At 41.4% G+C, this 20,395-nt stretch overlaps 1 protein-coding gene across 1 annotated transcript in view; it reads right to left on the reverse strand.

The window, feature by feature from the left end:
- Positions 1–20,395, reverse strand: part of LOC126251979 (uncharacterized) — a 281,887-nt gene that overhangs the window by 146,926 nt on the left and 114,566 nt on the right. The window contains exon 8 of the mRNA XM_049952752.1: positions 11,376–11,708. Within this exon, the coding sequence (XP_049808709.1) occupies positions 11,376–11,708 (333 nt within the window). The remainder of the gene's footprint in view (positions 1–11,375; positions 11,709–20,395) is intronic.

The raw sequence follows: 20,395 nt of genomic DNA on the forward strand, positions 1-20,395 counted from the left end.
CACTCGCATGGCATTTTGGTACTGATTCTCCCAAGAATTTTTATTTTTGTCCTTGAGAGGAATGACCACTATTGCATTGACTGTACAATCAACTTACTGTTTACTATCTCTATATTTCGTGTTATTACTAAGTTCTTCCCTACTCTCTTCAATGTAGAACACAGGTTGTGTGGAATCTTCTTCCTGTGCAGCTTATGTCAACAACAGTCGCATTCTTAAATCCACTGCATATATTTTAACAAAAGTAATCAATTTTTGAAAATGTACTGTAAATAGATAAATAAAAAATTTACTCACCAAAAAGTGGCAGGAGAACACACATATCAAAGTTATTATCTATGCAAGCTTGCAGAGCCAGTGGCTCCTTCTTCTGGTAAAAGGGTTGAAGGGGAAGGAAGAGGGGTAAAGGTAAAGTTCATAAAAGTCACCCAGAACCCCATGTCAGGGGAGACTTTTTAGATGCGATAAGAAGGAAAGACTGATTGTTGAGGACTACACCGAGTGAGATTTGAAAACCTGAGAGCTTAAAGGTGGAAGATAGGGTAACATGCAAGACAGAGATTACCACGAAACCATTGTATATGAGTTAATAAGAACAAAAAGGTAAACACATTGCATGTGATAGAGGTTGAAGGGGAACAGCAAACAATAGACTGGACAGAAAATTAAAGATGCAGAAAATTTAAGAGTGAAGAAAGGAATAGTTACTGTGAATCAATGATGAGACCAAAGAAATTTATGTAAATTAAGACCAGGTGGGTGGCAAGAAAAAAGGACATGTTGTAGTGCCAGTTACCTCATTCAGAGTTGTGAGAAACTGGTGTCTGGGGAAACTATCCAGACTGCACATGTCGTGAAACAGACACCAAGGTAATGTCTGTCATTTTGTAGTGCATGCTCTGCAACTCGATATTATGTGTTGTCCATATACACCCTCTGTGTATGTCCATTTATCTTAACTAATAACATGTTGGCATTCATACCAATGCAAAAGGGCAAACAGTGTTTACATTAACAGTTGGTACATTGTGTGCCATTTCACAGGTGGCTTTCCCACTGATACTATATGTTTTGCCAGTTACACGGCTGGTATAGGTGATAGAAGGAGGGTACATAGGGCAAGTCTTGCAGAGGGGATGGCCACAGGGGTAGGAGCCATAGGATAGGGAGATGGTTGCAGAAGGAGCATAGGGTCTGACAAGGATATTGTGGAGATGGGAGGGCAACAAAAAGCCATTCTAGGTGTGGTGGGCAAAATCTCAGATAGAATGGACCTCATTTCAGGGCATGATTTTAGGAAGTCATGGCCTCATTGAAGAAGTTGATTAATACAATCAAGACCTGGATAATACTGAGTGAGAGGTGATGTACTGCAAAGTTGATTTTTGGAGGGATCAGCAATACCCGGGTTGTATTTGATGGCCTGGGAAATCTGTTTTTTAAGTAATTACATACAGTGAAGGCTGAGGTGAGAATGGTGGTGTATTGCTGTAAAGAGGCTGCACCAGAACAAATACATCTGCCTTGTATACTGAGGTTGTATGGGAGGGAACATTTGACACGGAAAAAATGGCAACTGTCAAAATGTAAGTACTATTGTTTTTTAATAGGTTCTGTGTGGTTGGAAGTGTGTAGCTGTCCTTCCTTGAGGATGAGATCAACAACAGATCAGCCTCACCATATGTCCCTATGGCAAAGATGTCATCAGTGTATCTAAACTAAATCAGTGGCTGAAGGCTTGTGTAGCCGAGGAGCGCCACCTCCAAGTGACCCATGAAAAGGTTAGTATAGGAAGGAACCATCCTGGTTCGCATGGCTGTACCCTTGATCTGTTTGTATGTCTGCCCCTCAAAGGTAAGTACGAAGTGGCTTGAGGTAAGTAGGAAGAATGTCATAAATTTGAAATCACATGGGCACTGACTAGCGAAATGATCAGCAGGAGACAAATCATTTACTTGGGGGATGTTGGTATAGAGGAGGTGGCATCAGTTGTAAGAAGCAACGTGTGCAGTGGGAGGATGGGCACAGATTTCAGATGCTATAGAAATAATTTAATGTCTTTAATATAGGTGAGAAGACTTTGTACTGTAGGTTGCAGGTGTTGGTCAACTAAGGCACATATACGATTGGTAAGCGCTTTGAAGCCACAAACTATGGGATGGCCAGGTTCACTGGGTTTGTGGATCTTAAGAAGATGGTAAAAATGGGGTGGTTTTGGTGGGTAAGAAGTTGTATGGATTGAGGTGTTAGTCCTTGTCAGGGGCCTGAATATTTTAAGGGAGGAATCGCAGGGATGAGATCCTGATGGCAGATCCTGTATGTAGAGGTGTCAGACAGCTAGGATAGACTTTCGTTTACATACTCCTGTCAGTCAAGTACCATGGTGATAGATCACTAGTCTGCTGGAAGGATAAGGATGAAGTCATCGGTTTTTAGGGAATAAAGAGCCTGGATCTGTGCAGAGGACTGGTTTACTATCATGTTGTATGGACCTGAGGAAGATTGGGAAGCTATTCTGGATCTGAAGAATTCTTGGAAGGATTTTAATGGATTATTTTGAGATAGTGGTGGTGGATCAAGTTGGGATTGTGGTCAGAACTCTTCAAGACAGGGTTCAATGTCAGATTTATTGTTGGAAAGATTTTGGGATTGGGTTCCAAAGTGATATTTCCAATTGACATTAAGGCTGAAGGAAAGTAAGTCCTTCAGCAAAGTGGCATGATTAAATGCAGGTTTAGGGCTGAAAGTGAGACCCTTGGATAATATAGATAACTTAGGAGGAGAGAGTGCTTAGATGAGAGGTAGAGAACACTGTACTGTTGCAACTGGTTCTTGCGATTACAAGTTATTACTAGCATGCAAGGCAGTGGTGAAGGTTAGGAGATGTTGAAGAGGTGGCCAAGCTCAGTTTGTAGGAGAGGAATGGTGGTTGTTTAGCAAGCTGCAGAGGGACAGGAAAGGAAACCCCACTGTTGAGGTAGTTTAGGTGAAAGTGGAATAGCCTTTTGAAGTGAAGACTGGTAGTTTGAAGTTAGCTTGGTGGATGGTGTCATCCAAGGAATGATGATGGGCAGGTAACTGCAGGATTTTGTATAAGGAGAGAAGCCTGGTGGACTGGAAATTGGCAGATGAGCTGTAGAGGTCACAGATCAGCTGGTTAAGTGGACAAGATTTCTGTATGTGAAACTCTGAAAGAGTCTGGTGTAGAGCAGGATTACATCAAGAAATAGGGTTTTCTCATTTTTTTCCCCTGATTTTCTTGCTTTTCTTCTGTTTTTCTGTCTTTTTCCACTGTCTGCTTCCAATTTTGCACTCTCACCATCTCTAACACTTCAAACCCCCTACTCTTGCCATGATGAATCCCATCACATAACACATCTTTGTTTTGAAAACATGCTTTTGCACTATCAAAGCAAAGGGCCCACATTCTGGTTCTTGAAACCTGTTTGTCCCCTCATATTACTCTTGTAGGTCTAACACTGAATGTCCCTGTTTCTGGATTTAATCCCATTCTCCACTAGCCTCTTTTACAGTTTCAAATACAGCTATCTCTTTCTCTTACCCAGCTAATCTGTGATCTAAATGCCATATGTGCCAATTCCCACTTCACCATACTTCTCTTCTTTCACAAAATCCTGCAGTTATCTACCCCTCATCTTTCCTTGTGTGATATTATCTACCAAGCCCACTTCAAACTGCAGTAACACTTCTAAAAGCTATCCCATCTCAACAGTGTTGTATCCCTTCCTGCCCCTCTACAGCTCTGTAACATGCCACAACATCAACTACCACTCCTCTCCTTCAAACTGAGCTTGGCCAACCTCCTCAACATCTCCCAACCTTCATCACTACCTTCCACATTAGTAATAATTTATAATTGAAAGAACCAGTCACAAGAGTATAGTGTTCTCAACCTCTTGTCTATAGTGCTCTCTCCTCCTAAATTATTTGTATTATACAAGGGTCTTAATTTCACCCCTAAACCTGCATTTAATCATGCTGCTTTGGTGAAAGTTCTACTTTCCTTCACATATAATTTCAACTGGAAATATCATTTCCTACTCAGCACCCACCTGATTCCAAAACTATATTGTCCTACACACCTTAATCAACGTTATACTCACCAACAGCTATTTCACCTCTGAGAGGTAGACATACAAAAAGATCAAGGGTAAGGCCATGGAAACACTTTTCATTGGTTGCTTGGAAGGGGCTTTCCTGGGATCTGTACCTACTTTGGTTTAGACACATTGATTACGTCTTTTCCATATGGACTCATGGTGCGGCAGAGCTGTTAAAATTCCTGGAATCCTCAAATGGATTCTCCCAACTACATTTCACATGACCCTATTCTGAATCCCATGCCACTTTCCTTAATGTTGATCTCACCCACACTGAAGGTGAGCCACAAATTTTCACCCACATTAAAACTGTTAACAAAGGACAGTACTTACATTTTGACAGTTATAATTTTTTCTGTGTCAAATATTCCCTACCATACAGCCTTGGTATTCAATGCAAACTTATGTGTTTAGATGCACAGTCTTTACAGTAGTACACCTTCATTCTTGCCTCAGCCTTCACAGGCTGTAATTACTGCACTAGCCTACTTCAAAAGCAAATTTACTGGGCCATAACATCCAGTTCTGGTACTGCTGATCCCTCAAAAAATTAACTTCAGAGTACACCACTTGTCACCCAGTATTATCCTGGTCTTGAATGTATTAATCAGCTATTTTGATAAGGTGATGACCTCCTAAAATCATACCCTGAAATGAGGTCCATTCTGTCAGAGATTCTGGCCACCACACACAGAATAGATTACTGTCACCTTCCCATGCTCTCTCTTGCCACCACTTATGCCAGCCCTGTAACTGGCAAAACATATACCATCAAAGGTAGAGCCACCTGTGAAGTAAAATAAATAAACCCACTGAAGATATCACAAAAAATTCTGAAACATATTTGGGAGAAGACAAAACTACAAAGAAGTCTTGTGTAAGGTGGAATTCATCTTCAATTTTCTTAGCAAGTATGGAAATAAGTCAATGATGAAAGAAATATTTCATAACTTTGAAATTATTTTGTATTATTTCTGCCTTTCTCATGTCAATTACAAAACTGTTCCTCCAACCATATTCTACTACTTGATTTCTTAATTTCTTAAATGATTGCTCATTATTGCCATATTTGTACTGGAAAATGCAGTGGTTTATGTTGCTAAAGGTACCAAGTTTTTGGAATGAATGCATTTATCTACCTGTACAATATAACCACATTGGTAAATAAAAAGAAGTAAATTTGTTCCTTCATTTCATACATAGTTAATGTTTCATAATTAATTATATGCAAAGAGGAATGTCATATATTGCATTTATGTTGCCATAAACTTATCATGTTTATTAATTACATGATTAATTTGGCGCTTGTAAAGGAAAGAGTAAAGGTAATTAACCACCATATAATTGAGGTACTGACTGGCTGACAGACACCTAGTCCACAAACAGATTTCCTGTACTATATCTGTTGTGACTCGCCACTCATTCGAAGTGCCGCCGCGCAATTAAACGCATCGTCCACATGCGTCGCTGTCTGCCAGCCATGCAGCAGCCACGCCACCTAAGCAGCCAGCCAGCCAGCGGCCACTAGACTTAGACTCAGTGCTCATTTGAATGTTATCATGTTCACGTCTTGCTTGGTCAACTTGCTCAGTGACTTACATGTGTTGTGCCGTTTCGAAATATGTGTCTTCAACTTGATGTTATAACAATTGGTGATGAGGATGCAATTTTTCCTTTTCATCGTTGACCCACAGGTTTCCATGGCTACTTTAGAGCAACTATTGCAAGGGCTCATTGAACAGCAAACGCTTCTCACATCAGCAATTCGCGATTTTGTCGCGGCATCCAATGCGGGCCGTTTCTCGTTGTTGTCTATACCTCCTTTTCCTCCTTACGACGAGACGGTGGAAGACTGGTCTGATTACGAAAAATGTCTTCGGCAGCACTTCTTGGCATTTCATGTCATGGACAAACAAACATGTAAGTCTCTGTTCCTTTCATGGATTTCACCTCAAATGTATCGAATGTTGTCACAATTGGCTCCTTTGAAAGATGCTGCATCTTTGTCCTTTGCTGAAATGTGCTGATTTCTGTCAGTCTATTTTCATAAGCAAACACATGTGGTAGCCTATTGTGTTGCCTTTTATCGTTGTCAAAAACAACTGAATCAATCCTATCGCGCTTGGGCTGCTGAGCTTCATGGTCTCAGTCAAAAGTGTCAATTTGTTACAGACATTCACAAAGAATCCTATGCAGATACCATGGTACGGGATGCTATTATCTGGTCGGCACCCGACAAAGTAGTAAGGCAATGTGCCCTTCAGTTGGCAAATCTGACTCTAGATGAAGTCCTCTCCGTCGCGCAGTCTTTTGAAATTTCTCGTGTCACTGGAGCGCAAATAGAGGTGTGGGGTGGCGTCGGGGACATACAACCTCTGTGCGCTGTTGACGACGCGTGCGGCGTGTCCCCACCAGCTAACGTGGCTGCAGTACGCTCCCACGTGCAGCCTCAGCCTAACCATAAACAACCCTCTCAGAAACTGCAGCAAAACCCCCGGCAACTTCCTTCATGTCCACGGTGTTTTACGAAACATTCACGCGAGGATTGTCCCCAACGTTGGGCCATGTGTCACAATTGCAAGAAGAAGGGTCATGTGTCTTCCGTTTGCAAATCTGACAGCATACATGATGTTCATGACTGTGACACTGATTCTGCCTCTGTGTTGTCTGTCAACTGCACTTCTTCCCTTTCAGGGAAGTTATTCCTCACAGTCCAAATCCTTGGTCGGAATGTTTGCATGCAGGTGGATACTGGTTCTGCTGCCACTATCATTAATTCTCAGACATATCTTCAGTTGGGTTTTCCACTCCTATCACCTGTCACTTGGCAATTACGGACGTACAGTAAACAGAAGATTTCTCTCTTGGGACAATTTAATGCTGAGGTATCTTACAAATCCGTCGTTTGCACTGTTCCCATATTTATGGTTGACCAGAGTAACGCAGAAAATCTTTTTGGTTTTGATGCCTTTCGCGTTTTTGGGTTCTCCATAGATGACCCTGTCAAATCTCGTCTCTGATGCTATTCCTTATGCTCACCTGGATTCCTTGTCGATGACATTTTCGTCCCTCTTTTATCCTGGGTTAGGCCGTGCAAACAACTTTGAAGCTCATATCACGCTCAAACTCACTGCTCGGTCTAAGTTTTTTCGGGCTCAGCCCATTCCTGAGGCCCTTTGTGATCGGGTAAAATGGGAGCTGGATCGTCTCACTGCTCCAGGGGTCTTGCTTCCTGTCACTTCCAGTGAGTGGTCCTCTCTTGTCATTGTAGCTAAGCCAAATGGTGATATTCGTCTCTGTGGTGATTTCAAAGCCACTGTAAATGCTCAATGCCTTATCGACACTTACCCTATGCCTCGACCTGACGAATTGATCACTAAACTTGCTGGAGGCCAGTATTTTTCTAAACTTGACCTGTCAGAAGCTTATCATCAACTTCCTCTCGGCTTTGCTTCCCTGCAGTTTCTGGTCCTTAACACGCCTTTCGGCCTTTATCAATACGAACAATTGCCATTCGGGGTTGCCAGTGCCCCTGCTCTCTTTCAGCGATTCTTGGAACAATTATTGCTCACTGTCCCTGGGTGTACAAATTACCAGGATGACATTGTTGTCACTGGCTCCACCACTGACGAACATCTTAAAAATCTCCGCATACTTTTTCATGTCTTACAGACTGCCGGTCTTAAGTGTAATCTTCAGAAATCAAAATTTTTCAGGCATCTATCACGTACTTGGGGTTTCAACTCTCTCGGGATGGTATTCGTCCACTTCAACAAACTGTTGCTACGATCGATGCCCTTCCTCGCCCTACATCTGTTAAGGAACTGAAGGGCTTCTTGGGAAAATAGCATACTATCACAAGTTTTTACCATATGCTGCTTCGGTGGCTCAGCCGTTGAATCGCCTGTTGCATAAAAACATGCCTTTTCACTGACCTGTGTCATGCGATGCGGCTTTCCAGAAATTGAAGACTATGCTGAAACAGGCCCCATGCCTGGCTACTTATCGACCTGGCCAGCATCTTGTTCTTGCCACAGACGCCTCTCAATACAGGGTTGGTGCAGTCCTTGTGCACCGTTTTTCTGACGGTTCTGAACAACCTATTGATTGTGCCTCCAAAACGCTCACGGATGCCCAACAAAAGTATTCTCAAATTGAAAAAGAAACTTTGGCCATTATTTATGCTCTTCATAAGTTTTGATGTTTTTCTCTATGGATCCAAATTTCATCTTGTTACGGATCACAAACCACTTGTTTCCTTGTTTCATTCATCAACGTCACTTCCCGACAAGGCTGCACACTGCCTCCAGCGTTTGGCTCTTTACTTGTCTCCTTTCAATTATGAGATTCATTTCCGGCTCATGGCTCAACATGCAAATGCTGCTGCGCTGTCTCGCCTTTCCATGGGTCTGGATCTGGCATTCAATAGGGACAAACTTTTGTGTTTCCACCTGGATGTTGCCGAGGAGCGGATTGTGGACGGATTCCCCATCACTGCTACGGGTCCTGACCCTACCCTCTCCTGGGTTTTATGCTGTATTCAGAAGGGTTGGCCAGATCGTCTGTCTGCTAAGACTTCTGATCGGTTGCAGAACTACTACGCTTTACGCTACCGCCTCACGTCTAGGGATGATGTTATCCTCCTTTCCACCGAAAATGCTTCACCGCGTCTTGTTGTACCTGCTTCTTTGCGTGCTTAGGTCTTGTGCCTCCTTCACCAAGGGCACTGGGGTGTCTCTCGCACAAAATCTCTGGCGTGCCGTCATGTGTACTGGCCTGGCATCGACTCTGAAATGGCATACATGGTCGCTGCCTGTGGCCCTTGTGCATCACAGGCCGCTGCCGCGAAGTCATCTTTGTCACCGTGGCCTTCGCCTGAGACACCCTGGGAGCGCATTCATGCTGACTTCATGGGACCTTTTTTAGGTACTTATTGGCTACTCATAATTGACGCCTACTCTAACTTTCCTTTCATTGTCCGTTGCACGTCGCCTACCAACATGGCAACCACAAATGCTCTCACCTGCAGTTTTTCTTTGGAAGGCCTTCCCTCTACTCTTGTTACTGATAATGGTCTGCAATTTGCCTCTTCTGAATTTGCGGATTTTTGTGCTCATCACAGTGTCATGCATGTCACAGCCCCTCCATTCCATCCACAATCAAATGGTGAGGCTGAATGACTGGTCCACACATTTAAGGCTCAGATGAGGAAACTCCTGACTTCTTCTGCTGCTGATGATGTGCTTCTCCAATTTTTGGCTTCTTCTGTTTCACCCCCATGGGCGACCAAAGCCCAGCTGAGCTCTTACATGGCAGACAGCCCCGCACGCTACTTCATCTTCTGCGGCCTTCCACCTCACGGTCGCCGGTGCCTTCGCTTGGCCAGTTCACCACCGACGACCTTGTATGGGTACGGGGATATGGCAGGCGGCCAAAATGGAGTCCGGGCCGCATCTTACGACACCGTGGCCGAAGCCTGTATGAAATCCAGACAGACACGGGTGTTGCAGTGTGTCATTCGGACCAGCTTCGGCCTTGTGTGCCGGCAACGCCTGTTCCGAATGCCGCTACACCACCTTCGGCTCTACCTGACACTTGGGATCTTGGCATCTCTCATTACTCACAACGCAGCCCTCTCACCATCATCTTGGTGCCAGTACAAAACCAGACGCCACCAGGAGACGTGCCCATGCAGGAACCGGATGACCATCATCTGTTGGAGCAACTCTACTAGCCTCCTTCTCCTGCAGACACTGACACATCGCCCATGTCTCCTGTTATATCAACCGGACTTGCCGCAACGGGCATATTGGTGCACGGGGCGCCAGCAGATTCGACCCCCTACGTCTCCTGTCATCTCGACCCGTTATCATTGGGGACACTTCCGTCTATATGGGAAGCCTCCTCCTCGAGACTTTACGGCCAGTCAAACAACACCTATGGACATTAGCAATCTACAGGCCACCTCCATCAAGACCAGTGCAAAAATTTCAAAGGGGGGAAAAGTGTTGTGACTCGCCAATCATTCAAAGTGCTGCCGCGCAATTACGTGCGTCCTCTACATGCGGTGCTGTCTGCCAGCCATGCAGTAGCCGCGCCACCTAAGCGGCCAGCCAGCCAGCAGCCGCTAGACTTGGACTCATGTTCACATATTGCTTGGTCAACTTGCTCAGTGACTTACATGTGTTATGTTGTTTTGAAATATATGTGTTCAACTTGACATTATAACAATATCTACTGCCAATACTGCTCCAACTGGCAGCCTATGAAGGAGCACTTGGTCATCAGTCAGTATCACCCTGGACTGGACTAGCTAAATCACATGCTTTGTCAGGCTTATTACCTAGCATCATACTCTGAAAAAATGACTGTCCTACCCCATAATCCTTCCCACTCTCCCCAAAGTAATATTCCGCCACCCTCTAAATCTGTCCCACTCCCCCAAATTGATATTCTGTCACTAAATCTGCCAAATATCTGTCAGTCCTTAAGCCACAGCTACTTGTAGCTCCTCAACATATGATTCACATCCTTCTGGAAGGTTCAGATGCAATATCTATCCCATCCAGGACATCCTGTTATAGTCCTGTCACAGACACATTGTACCTAGTCAGAGGCTGTTCCTTCTGTGAAAGCACTTTTACCATGGAGCAGCTATGGTGTAACTTTAATGTGAGTCTGACCATCAATTAACTGTCTATCCAAATGTATAATGGCCACTAGAAAACCATTTCCATGAGCAAAAGTTGACAAAAGAGTGCTCAGCACAAAATACATAACATAAATGGGGGCTTCACAACCAGTGCCACAATGCCACCTGGATCAATGTTCCCTCCTCCTCCTCCTCCTCCTCCTCCTCCTCCCCAGTACCAACAAGGGCCCATAGGGATTGACATTTTTGAATGAGGACTGAAAGAAGCTCTTGGACAAATTCAGCAACCACCTCCTGCAGAGGCCCAAGCAAATGACAATCATATTCAAGGGGACAACAACTACTTGTGGCCATATACTAACATGATGTGGGAGACTCACAAAAAGTAGAAAATGTCTCTTCAAAACTACACAAAATTATACTTGTGCGAATGAGAATTTTGTAATAATTTAAAAGGAGACATGAATTATATGTGTGTCTGTATTTATTATTTGAAACATCAGTGAAAATCCGTAGAAACAGTTGAATTGGACAAGAATAAAAGATTATAGGCTTATCTGATTATAGTGGCATACTTATTTTAGTGTGTACAATACACTTACCATGAATACTGACATTTACTTCAGCATATGTTTCTGTAAGGGAGCCATGCAGCTGTCCAATGCAGAACCATTTTCCTTCATCTCTTTTACTGGCAGCATTTATTGTCAGACCACATTCACCATGATCTAAGCCCTGACCATAATATTTATAGATGCTGTTTAGAACTGATGAATTGTACAGTGGTGAAATAATTGTACCATCAGGGTGAATGAACCAGCAAGTAGCAAGGCTTGGTGCTGTCATTCGAGACGTGAAAACAGTACGGCATAGAATTGAAGTTGTTTCACCACTCACAGCACTCACTAAAGGTGTTACAGCTATGAAATTATTTTCTGTAAATAAAACATATCAAATTATTTCTTCCAGTCATATGTTTTCCTGAACTTCTTCTTTTATAATATTGCTTACTAAGTCCATATCAACTATTAAATGTCTTAATGTAGTTATACAGTGTTAAAGTATATAAATGACATCTAGATATGTGTTAATTTTCATTTACATAGTGGGATGTAATGAAATGTCATTTAACATTTTTGTTGCAAATGGAAATCCAAATGTTCTGCACTGTGAAAACCAAATGAAATAATTCACATAAATTAAATACAAAGAACGAAACTTGCTGTTGGATGGTTTCCTTTACAGTGTCACACTAGAAAGTTTAGATCCAAAGATAATTAAAATATCAAGAGATTTGGTAAAAAATAGCAAATAAAAGCAGTAAAAAAACTTGTTATGTCTGGAAGGAATCAGATAGATCAAAACTGACTGTCTTAGGTGCTGGTGAATTTTCTGGATTGTGTAGTCATGGTCAACAAAACCGTTTTGTTCCTAACATTTGAGAGTTGTGTAGGACAACTTCAGAAGTACTTCTGGTTCCATTGAATTTTACTGTCATAAATATACTGAAAATGAGGCCTGATCAGTAGAGATAATTCTTATCAAAGATAAAACTTAACTAACAAAAACAAACAATGGAAAATCCAGGATGGAATGTAACAATATAATGAAAAGGATAGTTGCTACTCACCATATAGTGGAGATGCTGAATGACAGAACACACAACAAAAAGACTGTTAGGAAATTAGCTTCCAGCCAACAATGCCTTTGTCAAAAATAGACAACATACACATATGTACACACTCACACAAATGCAACTCACACACACATGACTATAGCCTCTGGCAGTTGAAGCCAGACTGTGAGCAGCAGGGTATTATGGGAGAGGCAACCAGGTAGAGGTAAGGAGGAGGATGGGATGGGGAGGGGAAGGGTAGCAGAGTAGGAGTGGGGACAGTAAAGTGTTGCTGGCAGTGTGCAGGGATGAGATGGAGATTGGGGTGGCTAGGTGCACGGAGTGCGGGGGAGAGAGGGGAGTTAGTGGAAAGGGAGAGAAGTGAAAAGACTGGGTGCATTGGGCTGAAATGGAAACTGGGAAAGGGCTAGATGGGTAAGGAAAATGACTGTGCAATTTAGAAAAGCTCATGTTGGTGGGAAGGATCCAGATGGCACAGACTCTGAAGCAGAGGTTGAAATTAAAGATGTCAAGTTTGGCGGCATGCTCAGCAACCGGGTGGTCTAGTTGTTTCTTGGCCATAGTTTGTCAGTGGCCATTTATTGGACAGACAACTTGGTTGTCATGCCCATGTAGAAGGCAGCAAAGTGATTGCAGCTTATGTTGTAAATCACAAGACTGGGATAGGTTGGAGTAGGTGGTGGTGGGAGCATGTACACGACATGTCTTGCATCTTGGTCTATTACATGGATATGAGCCATGAGGCAAGGGGTTCAGAGTAGGGGTTGTGTAGCGACAGACAAGGGTATTGTGCAGGATCAGGGGCAGCAGAGTACCACTGTGGGAGGAGTGGGAAGGCATAGTGGGTAGAACATAACTCATTTCAGGGCACATTGAGAGCTAGTCAAAACCCTGGCAGAGGATGTAATTCAGTTGCTCTAGTCCTGGGTGGTACTGAGTTATGAGGGGAATGCACCTCTGTGACCAGACTGTGGAGCTCGGGAGGTGTTGGGTGACTGGAAAGACAAGGTATGGGAGACATGTTTTTGTACAAGGTTGGGAGGGTAATTACAATCTGTAAAGGCCTTTGGTATATTTCGACAGGGGCTGCTTGTCATAACAGATGTGACTGCCGTGGATGGCTATACTGTGTGGAAGACATTTCTTGGTATGTAATGGGTGGCAGCTGTTGAAGTGGAGCTGTTGCTGGTGGTTGGTAGGTTTGATGTGGACAGAGGTCCTAATGTAGCCATCTTTGAAGTGCAGGTCAATATTGAGGAAGGTAGCTTGATGGGTTGAGTAGGACCAGGTGAAGCAAATGGGGGAGAAGTTGTAAGGTTCTGTAGGAATGGGATAGGGTGTCCTCACTGTTCAAATGGCTCTGAGCACTATGGGACTCAACTGCTGAGGTCATTAGTCCCCTAGAACTTAGAACTAGTTAAACCTAACTAACCTAAGGACATCACAAACATCCATGCCCGAGGCAGGATTCGAACCTGCGACCGTAGCGGTCTTGCGGTTCCAGACTGAAGTGCCTTTAACCGCACGGCCACTTCGGCCGGCCTGTCCTCACTGTTGATCAAGATCATGAAGATCTTATCAATGTATCTGAACCAGGTGAGGGGTTTGAGATTCTGGGTGCTTAGGAAGAATTCCTCAAGATTGCCCATGAATAAGTTGGCATTGGATGATGGCATGTGGGTGCCCATAGCTGTACCCTGGAATTGTTTTTAGGTAATGCCTTCAAAGGAGAAGTAATTGTGGGTGAGGATATAGTTGGTCATGCAGACTAGAAAGGAGGTGGTCGGTTAACTACTGAACTGTCATATGTATAAGATGAAAACTTATCTGTCAGTTCTGTAGGATTACTGACCATATATTATTAAGTTTCATAGCTTTCCATTCTGTTAAAATTGTCCCCATATTTGTATATTTTGATGTCTTCTCTGTATAGCCATGGATGATAGATCTCTGGGTGGAAAGTCTAAACAGAACCAGGAGCACCTCTGGAGATGTCCAATGCAACTCTAAGAGAAACATTAATAACAAAAAAAGTTTAATGGACCATGGCCATACAACTCAGACATTCACCAGCAACTAAGAACTCTATCAGCTCAAGTTAAAGAGAAGTTCATCAGGATATAGATCTATCAACACAACAGAAATAGCTCAAGAGATGAAATTTACATTGTTCAACAACAGAGGAAACTGTGATAAGGGCATTGCATTGTGATGGATTTGCAAAGGAAATAAGGAGTCATGCCTGCTGCAGTACTGATTATGAAAGGTTGCATGGGCAGACATGTCTATGAGGGTGGGAGGAGGGGGATGATAGGACTGCAGCAAACATTAAAATGTAAATCAACCTGTCACTAGCAACAGACTCAACTATCCAGTTGAATTTCCAAAGAGAAACAATGTATCCTACTATATGACTTTATAAATACCAAATTATATCTCTAACAGTGGTTACCATGTGACTTAACACATTCATTCTATCTTTTTATGTACACATTCTGAACTATAGTTTACTTGGTTCTAACTGTTGCATTTTTTAGTTTTCTTTTGCAGGCCTGTTTATATCATTTTCATATTGATATGACTGAAAGATTTCAAGGACAATGATTTGGTAACTTCTCTCTGTGACTGTGTTAATTAAATATATTTGCCACACTTCAGAGTTAGATTACTGCACTTGAAAAATCACATTATAGGACATCAATTGAGTGTACAGTGTAATATGTGACTAGCTGTTTACCTGTACATAATTACGATAGATGAGACCTGATGTGGCCATAAACAGTAGTTCATTCAGCAATCAAAGTGAAATTAAAGTGTTTGAATTGTAATCTCAGTGTAGACTGCATCATTGACAATAATCTACATTTGGCAATCACTTTTCAGCCAGACTTGACAGAGGCACATCTACTGAAGGCATATTTGTACAGATAATGGCTACGCTGCAAGTGCTGTGAAATATTTTTTTAGATTATGCACTGAACACTTTTATCTCTACAAAGAATCATGTTTCTTTGGAAAGGAACAATAATAATAATGATAATGGTAATCATAGTGACACATCTGTAGCAAGGTATAATAAGAAATTATTTTGAATTTATCCCTTATTTGTTGGTATATTCAGTAGTATATTAAAAAGTTGTCAGAGCAAAGTCATTACATTTATAATCATTGGTAGGCTGACAGCATTTTGGGTGGTATCTGCCATAAATACACATAACAGACTTGCTCCAAGCACATTTTATAAATACCATTTTTGGACATGCATATTTCATTTCTGATAACAATGGCAGAAAACAAACCTTCTTAGCAATTAAAAAGAATGGCCATTCAGAAAAATGTCTTTGATAGAAACAGTGTGTATTTCAACATAGCTATAAATATGTGACCTTCCAGCTAATTTAGTATAATGGAGTGAACAGTAAAGTAAGTCTCCATGGGAGGGTATTTTTCTCTGGCTCTACTGCAACATAATACATTCTGCAACTGCCTAAGGAAATTTTTTCATTAATGCCACTGCTTGACAGATGGCATTCTTGTATGGTATTTGACAGGCCTGTAAAATTTTGAATGCTGGTTAAGAGAAGAGAGCTTGAGAAGAACCTCAGACTAAAATAGCATTTGCTGGATCTATATGCATGCTGGGTTGTATGAAAGATCAGCAGAACTTCCTCTGTTAGAACAAAGTGCTGTGATAAATAATTTGAAACTGAACTTCAAGTGCTGCATTATTATTACTAGAAAGAAGATTGATATTTAAGCATAAACATACAATGAGTCTTCATTTGATTCTGCATAATCTTTTTGACATTCTATTTTATTGCTGGATGAAAATTACAATTTTATGATTTCTGAATTGTCAGCACTACCAGCTTCTGTGACTCCAGATCAACTGTTGTGGCACAGCACTCAAAGTGCTCTTCAAGACAAAATGCCTTACCATGTTGTGTCAGAGACCTGACTCTGAGTAGCAGATTATTTTCCAATATTGTTTAACAATCACAGTAATACAAAAACTTTCAATACCTCTTTTAACACTGATTACAGAACAATACTTTGCATGGAAATAATACTGACATTCCTCACAGTGATTTCTGTCTTTGATGATTCAACAGTAATATTTTATTGGACTACATAGATTGGCTTTGGTGGCTGTTTCACACACACCATTGTTCACTGCTGGTGAAATAGAGGCGTGGAGGACTCTCAAACACCACACAAGCTCAAAGTTTAATCACAGTGAATTATCAGATTAATTACATTCAGTTAATAATTTTGTGAATACTGAAGCAATGAAAAGTTATAGTTAGAGTCATGAATGACTGCAGCCAAATTTAGGCTATATCTCTGCAATTGATGTTTTTCTTTTGGGAAGAAGGCTTTGGCTGAAAGCTTATATGTGACAGACTTTCTGTCATCACTGTCTGCAACTCAGTGTATCATCTTTACAGTAAGTAGCAATCTATCCTTTTCACAATATTGTTGTTACTCCAATCTGGACTTCCCATTGTCCTTCCTTGGGAACCCATTACATACCACTCTGTAGCATCCATTGTGAGCAATATGTCATCAGGTTTGATCAAAAAACTCATCCAGTGAACTTTTTATTACTTATCTTTTTAAACATATAGTTCGTAGCCTATTTCTCAGATTAACATATTTTCTATGAGTTGATTCATTACCTGTGAGTCCACTTTTTCTTCTCATTGCTTTCCTCCCATGTTTAGGACTCTTCCAATTATAACACTATTTATTCTTCTCATTCTGCTTACCAAAACCTAAAAATCTATCAAGTGTCTTGTTTTTCTATGTGTCTATTACATAGACTTATTACCATTATAATTGCTTAGCCACTCTCCTAGAATTTCATTTACTTTATTACAGAAACTCTGATGACATGCAAATGTTTCATGCTCTCTAATTAAAGTCTCACCACCCCCTGTCCCACTACCATTTCTATCTATATGGCACCTTCTTTAGAACAGTTTCTGTCCCCCGCATCCCTTCTGAACCAGGATTCTATTACTATGACATCTGTTTCACTTCCCTTATCTAATGTACTGACTTTTATACCTTTTCTGACTATATTGCTGCAATTTAAGAGAATATATTTCAAGGCCTTTATAAATTTTAGTTTCTGGCTTCTACAAATTAACTGCTGGTTTCACATCATCATCCACACAGCTCAGTTCCATACATGCAACACTGAAATTCATCAAGAGCTGACAGGCACTAGCCATGCAAAGATCTATCCAACTCTCCAAAGATTTACTGCTTAAATGACAGTGTTCATACTCCCACACCAGTTGTCTTATAGGCTTTCTCTTCCTTCTTAGTTGAACTAAAAAATCCTTCTGATGGTAATGTGGCACTATTTTATGTCTGCCCACAAAATTGTATTCAGCTTCTTCTACTACCACTTTTCCCTTTTACAGGTGAGTGCTGTTGCTGGTTCTATAGATGGTTATGCAGTTGCTGTTTATGTTGTTGGTACTGCTGTTCCTACCAGAAATATCTCTGCTGTATTATACTGTTTAAGCTGTTACAACTTTTATGTCTGTTTTTATTGTTCTTGGTGCATTTGTTTCTGTTGTTCATGGTGGAGTACCTGCTTCTCATGTTCATAGATAGATTGGTGTTATTGTTGGTGCCACTGCTGCAGATGTTGAGCATGTTTACAGGGAAGCAACTTTACTGTTGGGTACTATATTTTTGCAGCTCTTCACGTGACTCACCTTTCTATGGTATAATTGACTTTGTGTTAGCTTTGCCTTTATGTGATTACAAATGTCTTCAGTTATTAATTCCTTGCCTTTATGACTGAAGTTAAGACTGTTTTGGTATGATTTTTATTCATCATTTTACTTAAATCAAATACATATCTAGACATAAATATTTTAGGATACTGTGATTTGGTCAGAAAGATCAGATGGAAAAGTGCTCCTTTTCAAGAAATGTGCTATGGTGTATTGGTTATAGTCACTAGATGGCAGCGGAAGGGACACCAGTCATTCCTGACACCTGCAAATATTTAATATTTCTGAAATGTTCTGGTAATTCCTGTTTCACAGAATATTGTAACATACTGTAAAATTCTATGTAAGTATAAAAAGGATGACAATCTTCTGAGGCATGCAGTTCAACTCTATCTGAACTTTAATGTCTTTGTCATAGATGAGCTTTCAGTGTGAAATGTTTATTCTTTTTGATGACAATGCTCCTTTACTGTACATCTAAAAATTGAAGAGCAAGCAGACGAGTCAGCACTCTCTACCCAACGCCATCACAAGGAGCACCTACAGGCTGTTTAATAAAGTTATACCAACTTTGCTCAGTGCATCTTTTAAATCAGTGGCAGTTCGGTGCAAAGACACACACAAAAAGCATGAAATGTATTCACAGTTGCTAATATCAATGACCATTAGCTGAATAATGTAAAGACAACAATGAATATTTGTGCTGGACCAAGACTCAAACCTGGATTTCCCTCTTATCACGAGGAGTTGCCTTACCATTAGGCTATCTGTGCACAATCACAGCCAGACCCCAACTGCACATGTCATCAATTATGTGTCTACAACCTGCACTCATACATCCATTGTGTGTATTCTTGTACAGCAGAGAGATGGTAATTGAAAGTCTCTTCCTTGGTGTTGGCGCATAAGTATGAAATTGCAGTGCCTGTGTGGTTCAGAATTATGATGCAATGTTCCTGCACAGCGGCAATTACAGCAGTTATGAAACACTTGAAATCTATTTGCAGTTGCAAATTTGAACAACCATCAGCTGCATAATGGAATGACAACAATGAAAATTTGTGCTGGACTGGGTTTCAAACCTGGATTTTACACTTACCAAGAGTGGTCACCTTACTGTAAGGCTATCCATGCACAGCTAACAGCTAGACTCAAACTTCCATATGGAGTCAACCATGGGTCTGGCTCTGATTCATGCAAGGATAGCCAAATAGCTAGGCAACCCCTAGGGATAAGTAGGAAATTTGGATTTGAGTCTCGATCTGGCACAAATTTTCAATGTATCATTCATTATACAGTTGGCAGTTGTTCATATTCACAACTGTAAATATATTTAATATAGTTCATAATGGCTATACTCAAGCAGTATCAGTTCTTTTGGACATGCATGCATTTCCAATTGCATCATAATTCCGGACAACACAGGCACTGCAATTTCATACACCCAAAAATTGTTTACTTTCCACCAAATACCTTAACACTCTGTGGAATACAGCAATTAGTAATTAATTGACACAAGAAACACAGATAAACATTTAATGGCATAAAATTCTACCAAAATCTAGAGCTGCAACAAAGCTGCTGTTGCCACCAGCAACCGCAGACAGTGACCTGTTGTCGGCCGAAACATTTTGCTATTGTGAACCAACAACCACTGACTGACTGTCTGAGCCCCTGGCAGTCAGTTCTTCTATTGCCACAAGATCTGGGACACATAGTGAGACCCAGCCAGCATGGTCTGTGTTCAACACATTGAGCAGTTCCTCTGGGCAAGCCTGCCCATCCTCGGCTGCTTGTCACCTCACTGTTCTGATGTAGCCAACAACTGCCAGCCAAAATGCAGAGGTAGAAAAAGCTGTACACTATTGTCCTTGAGCAATGCCTGTGTCAGCATGTCCATGCCATTGCACCCAGCACTGAGGGAGTGTGTCCAATGATTGTTGTATGTCTTATGCAGACACATTGCTCTACATTTATTAACTATGGGAGTTGTAGCATTCTTCTGGGAAAGACAACTTTTCCCACCACAAGTGCTGTTCACTCTTCAGTTTACATTTGGACTATATCTGGTACTTGATTTTGATTCTATTTTATAATGTTTGATGGAGACAATGAGTATTTCAGAAACAGACATTGCCATGGCTCTTCTAATACTACATTATTCATACAATTCACAATGTCAAAGTAAAAATGGATACAAAAGCACCTGGACATCAACCATGCAGCAGTGCTG

Source organism: Schistocerca nitens, chromosome 4 (genome assembly GCF_023898315.1).
Source record: "Schistocerca nitens isolate TAMUIC-IGC-003100 chromosome 4, iqSchNite1.1, whole genome shotgun sequence".
NCBI classification, from domain to species: domain Eukaryota; kingdom Metazoa; phylum Arthropoda; class Insecta; order Orthoptera; family Acrididae; genus Schistocerca; species Schistocerca nitens.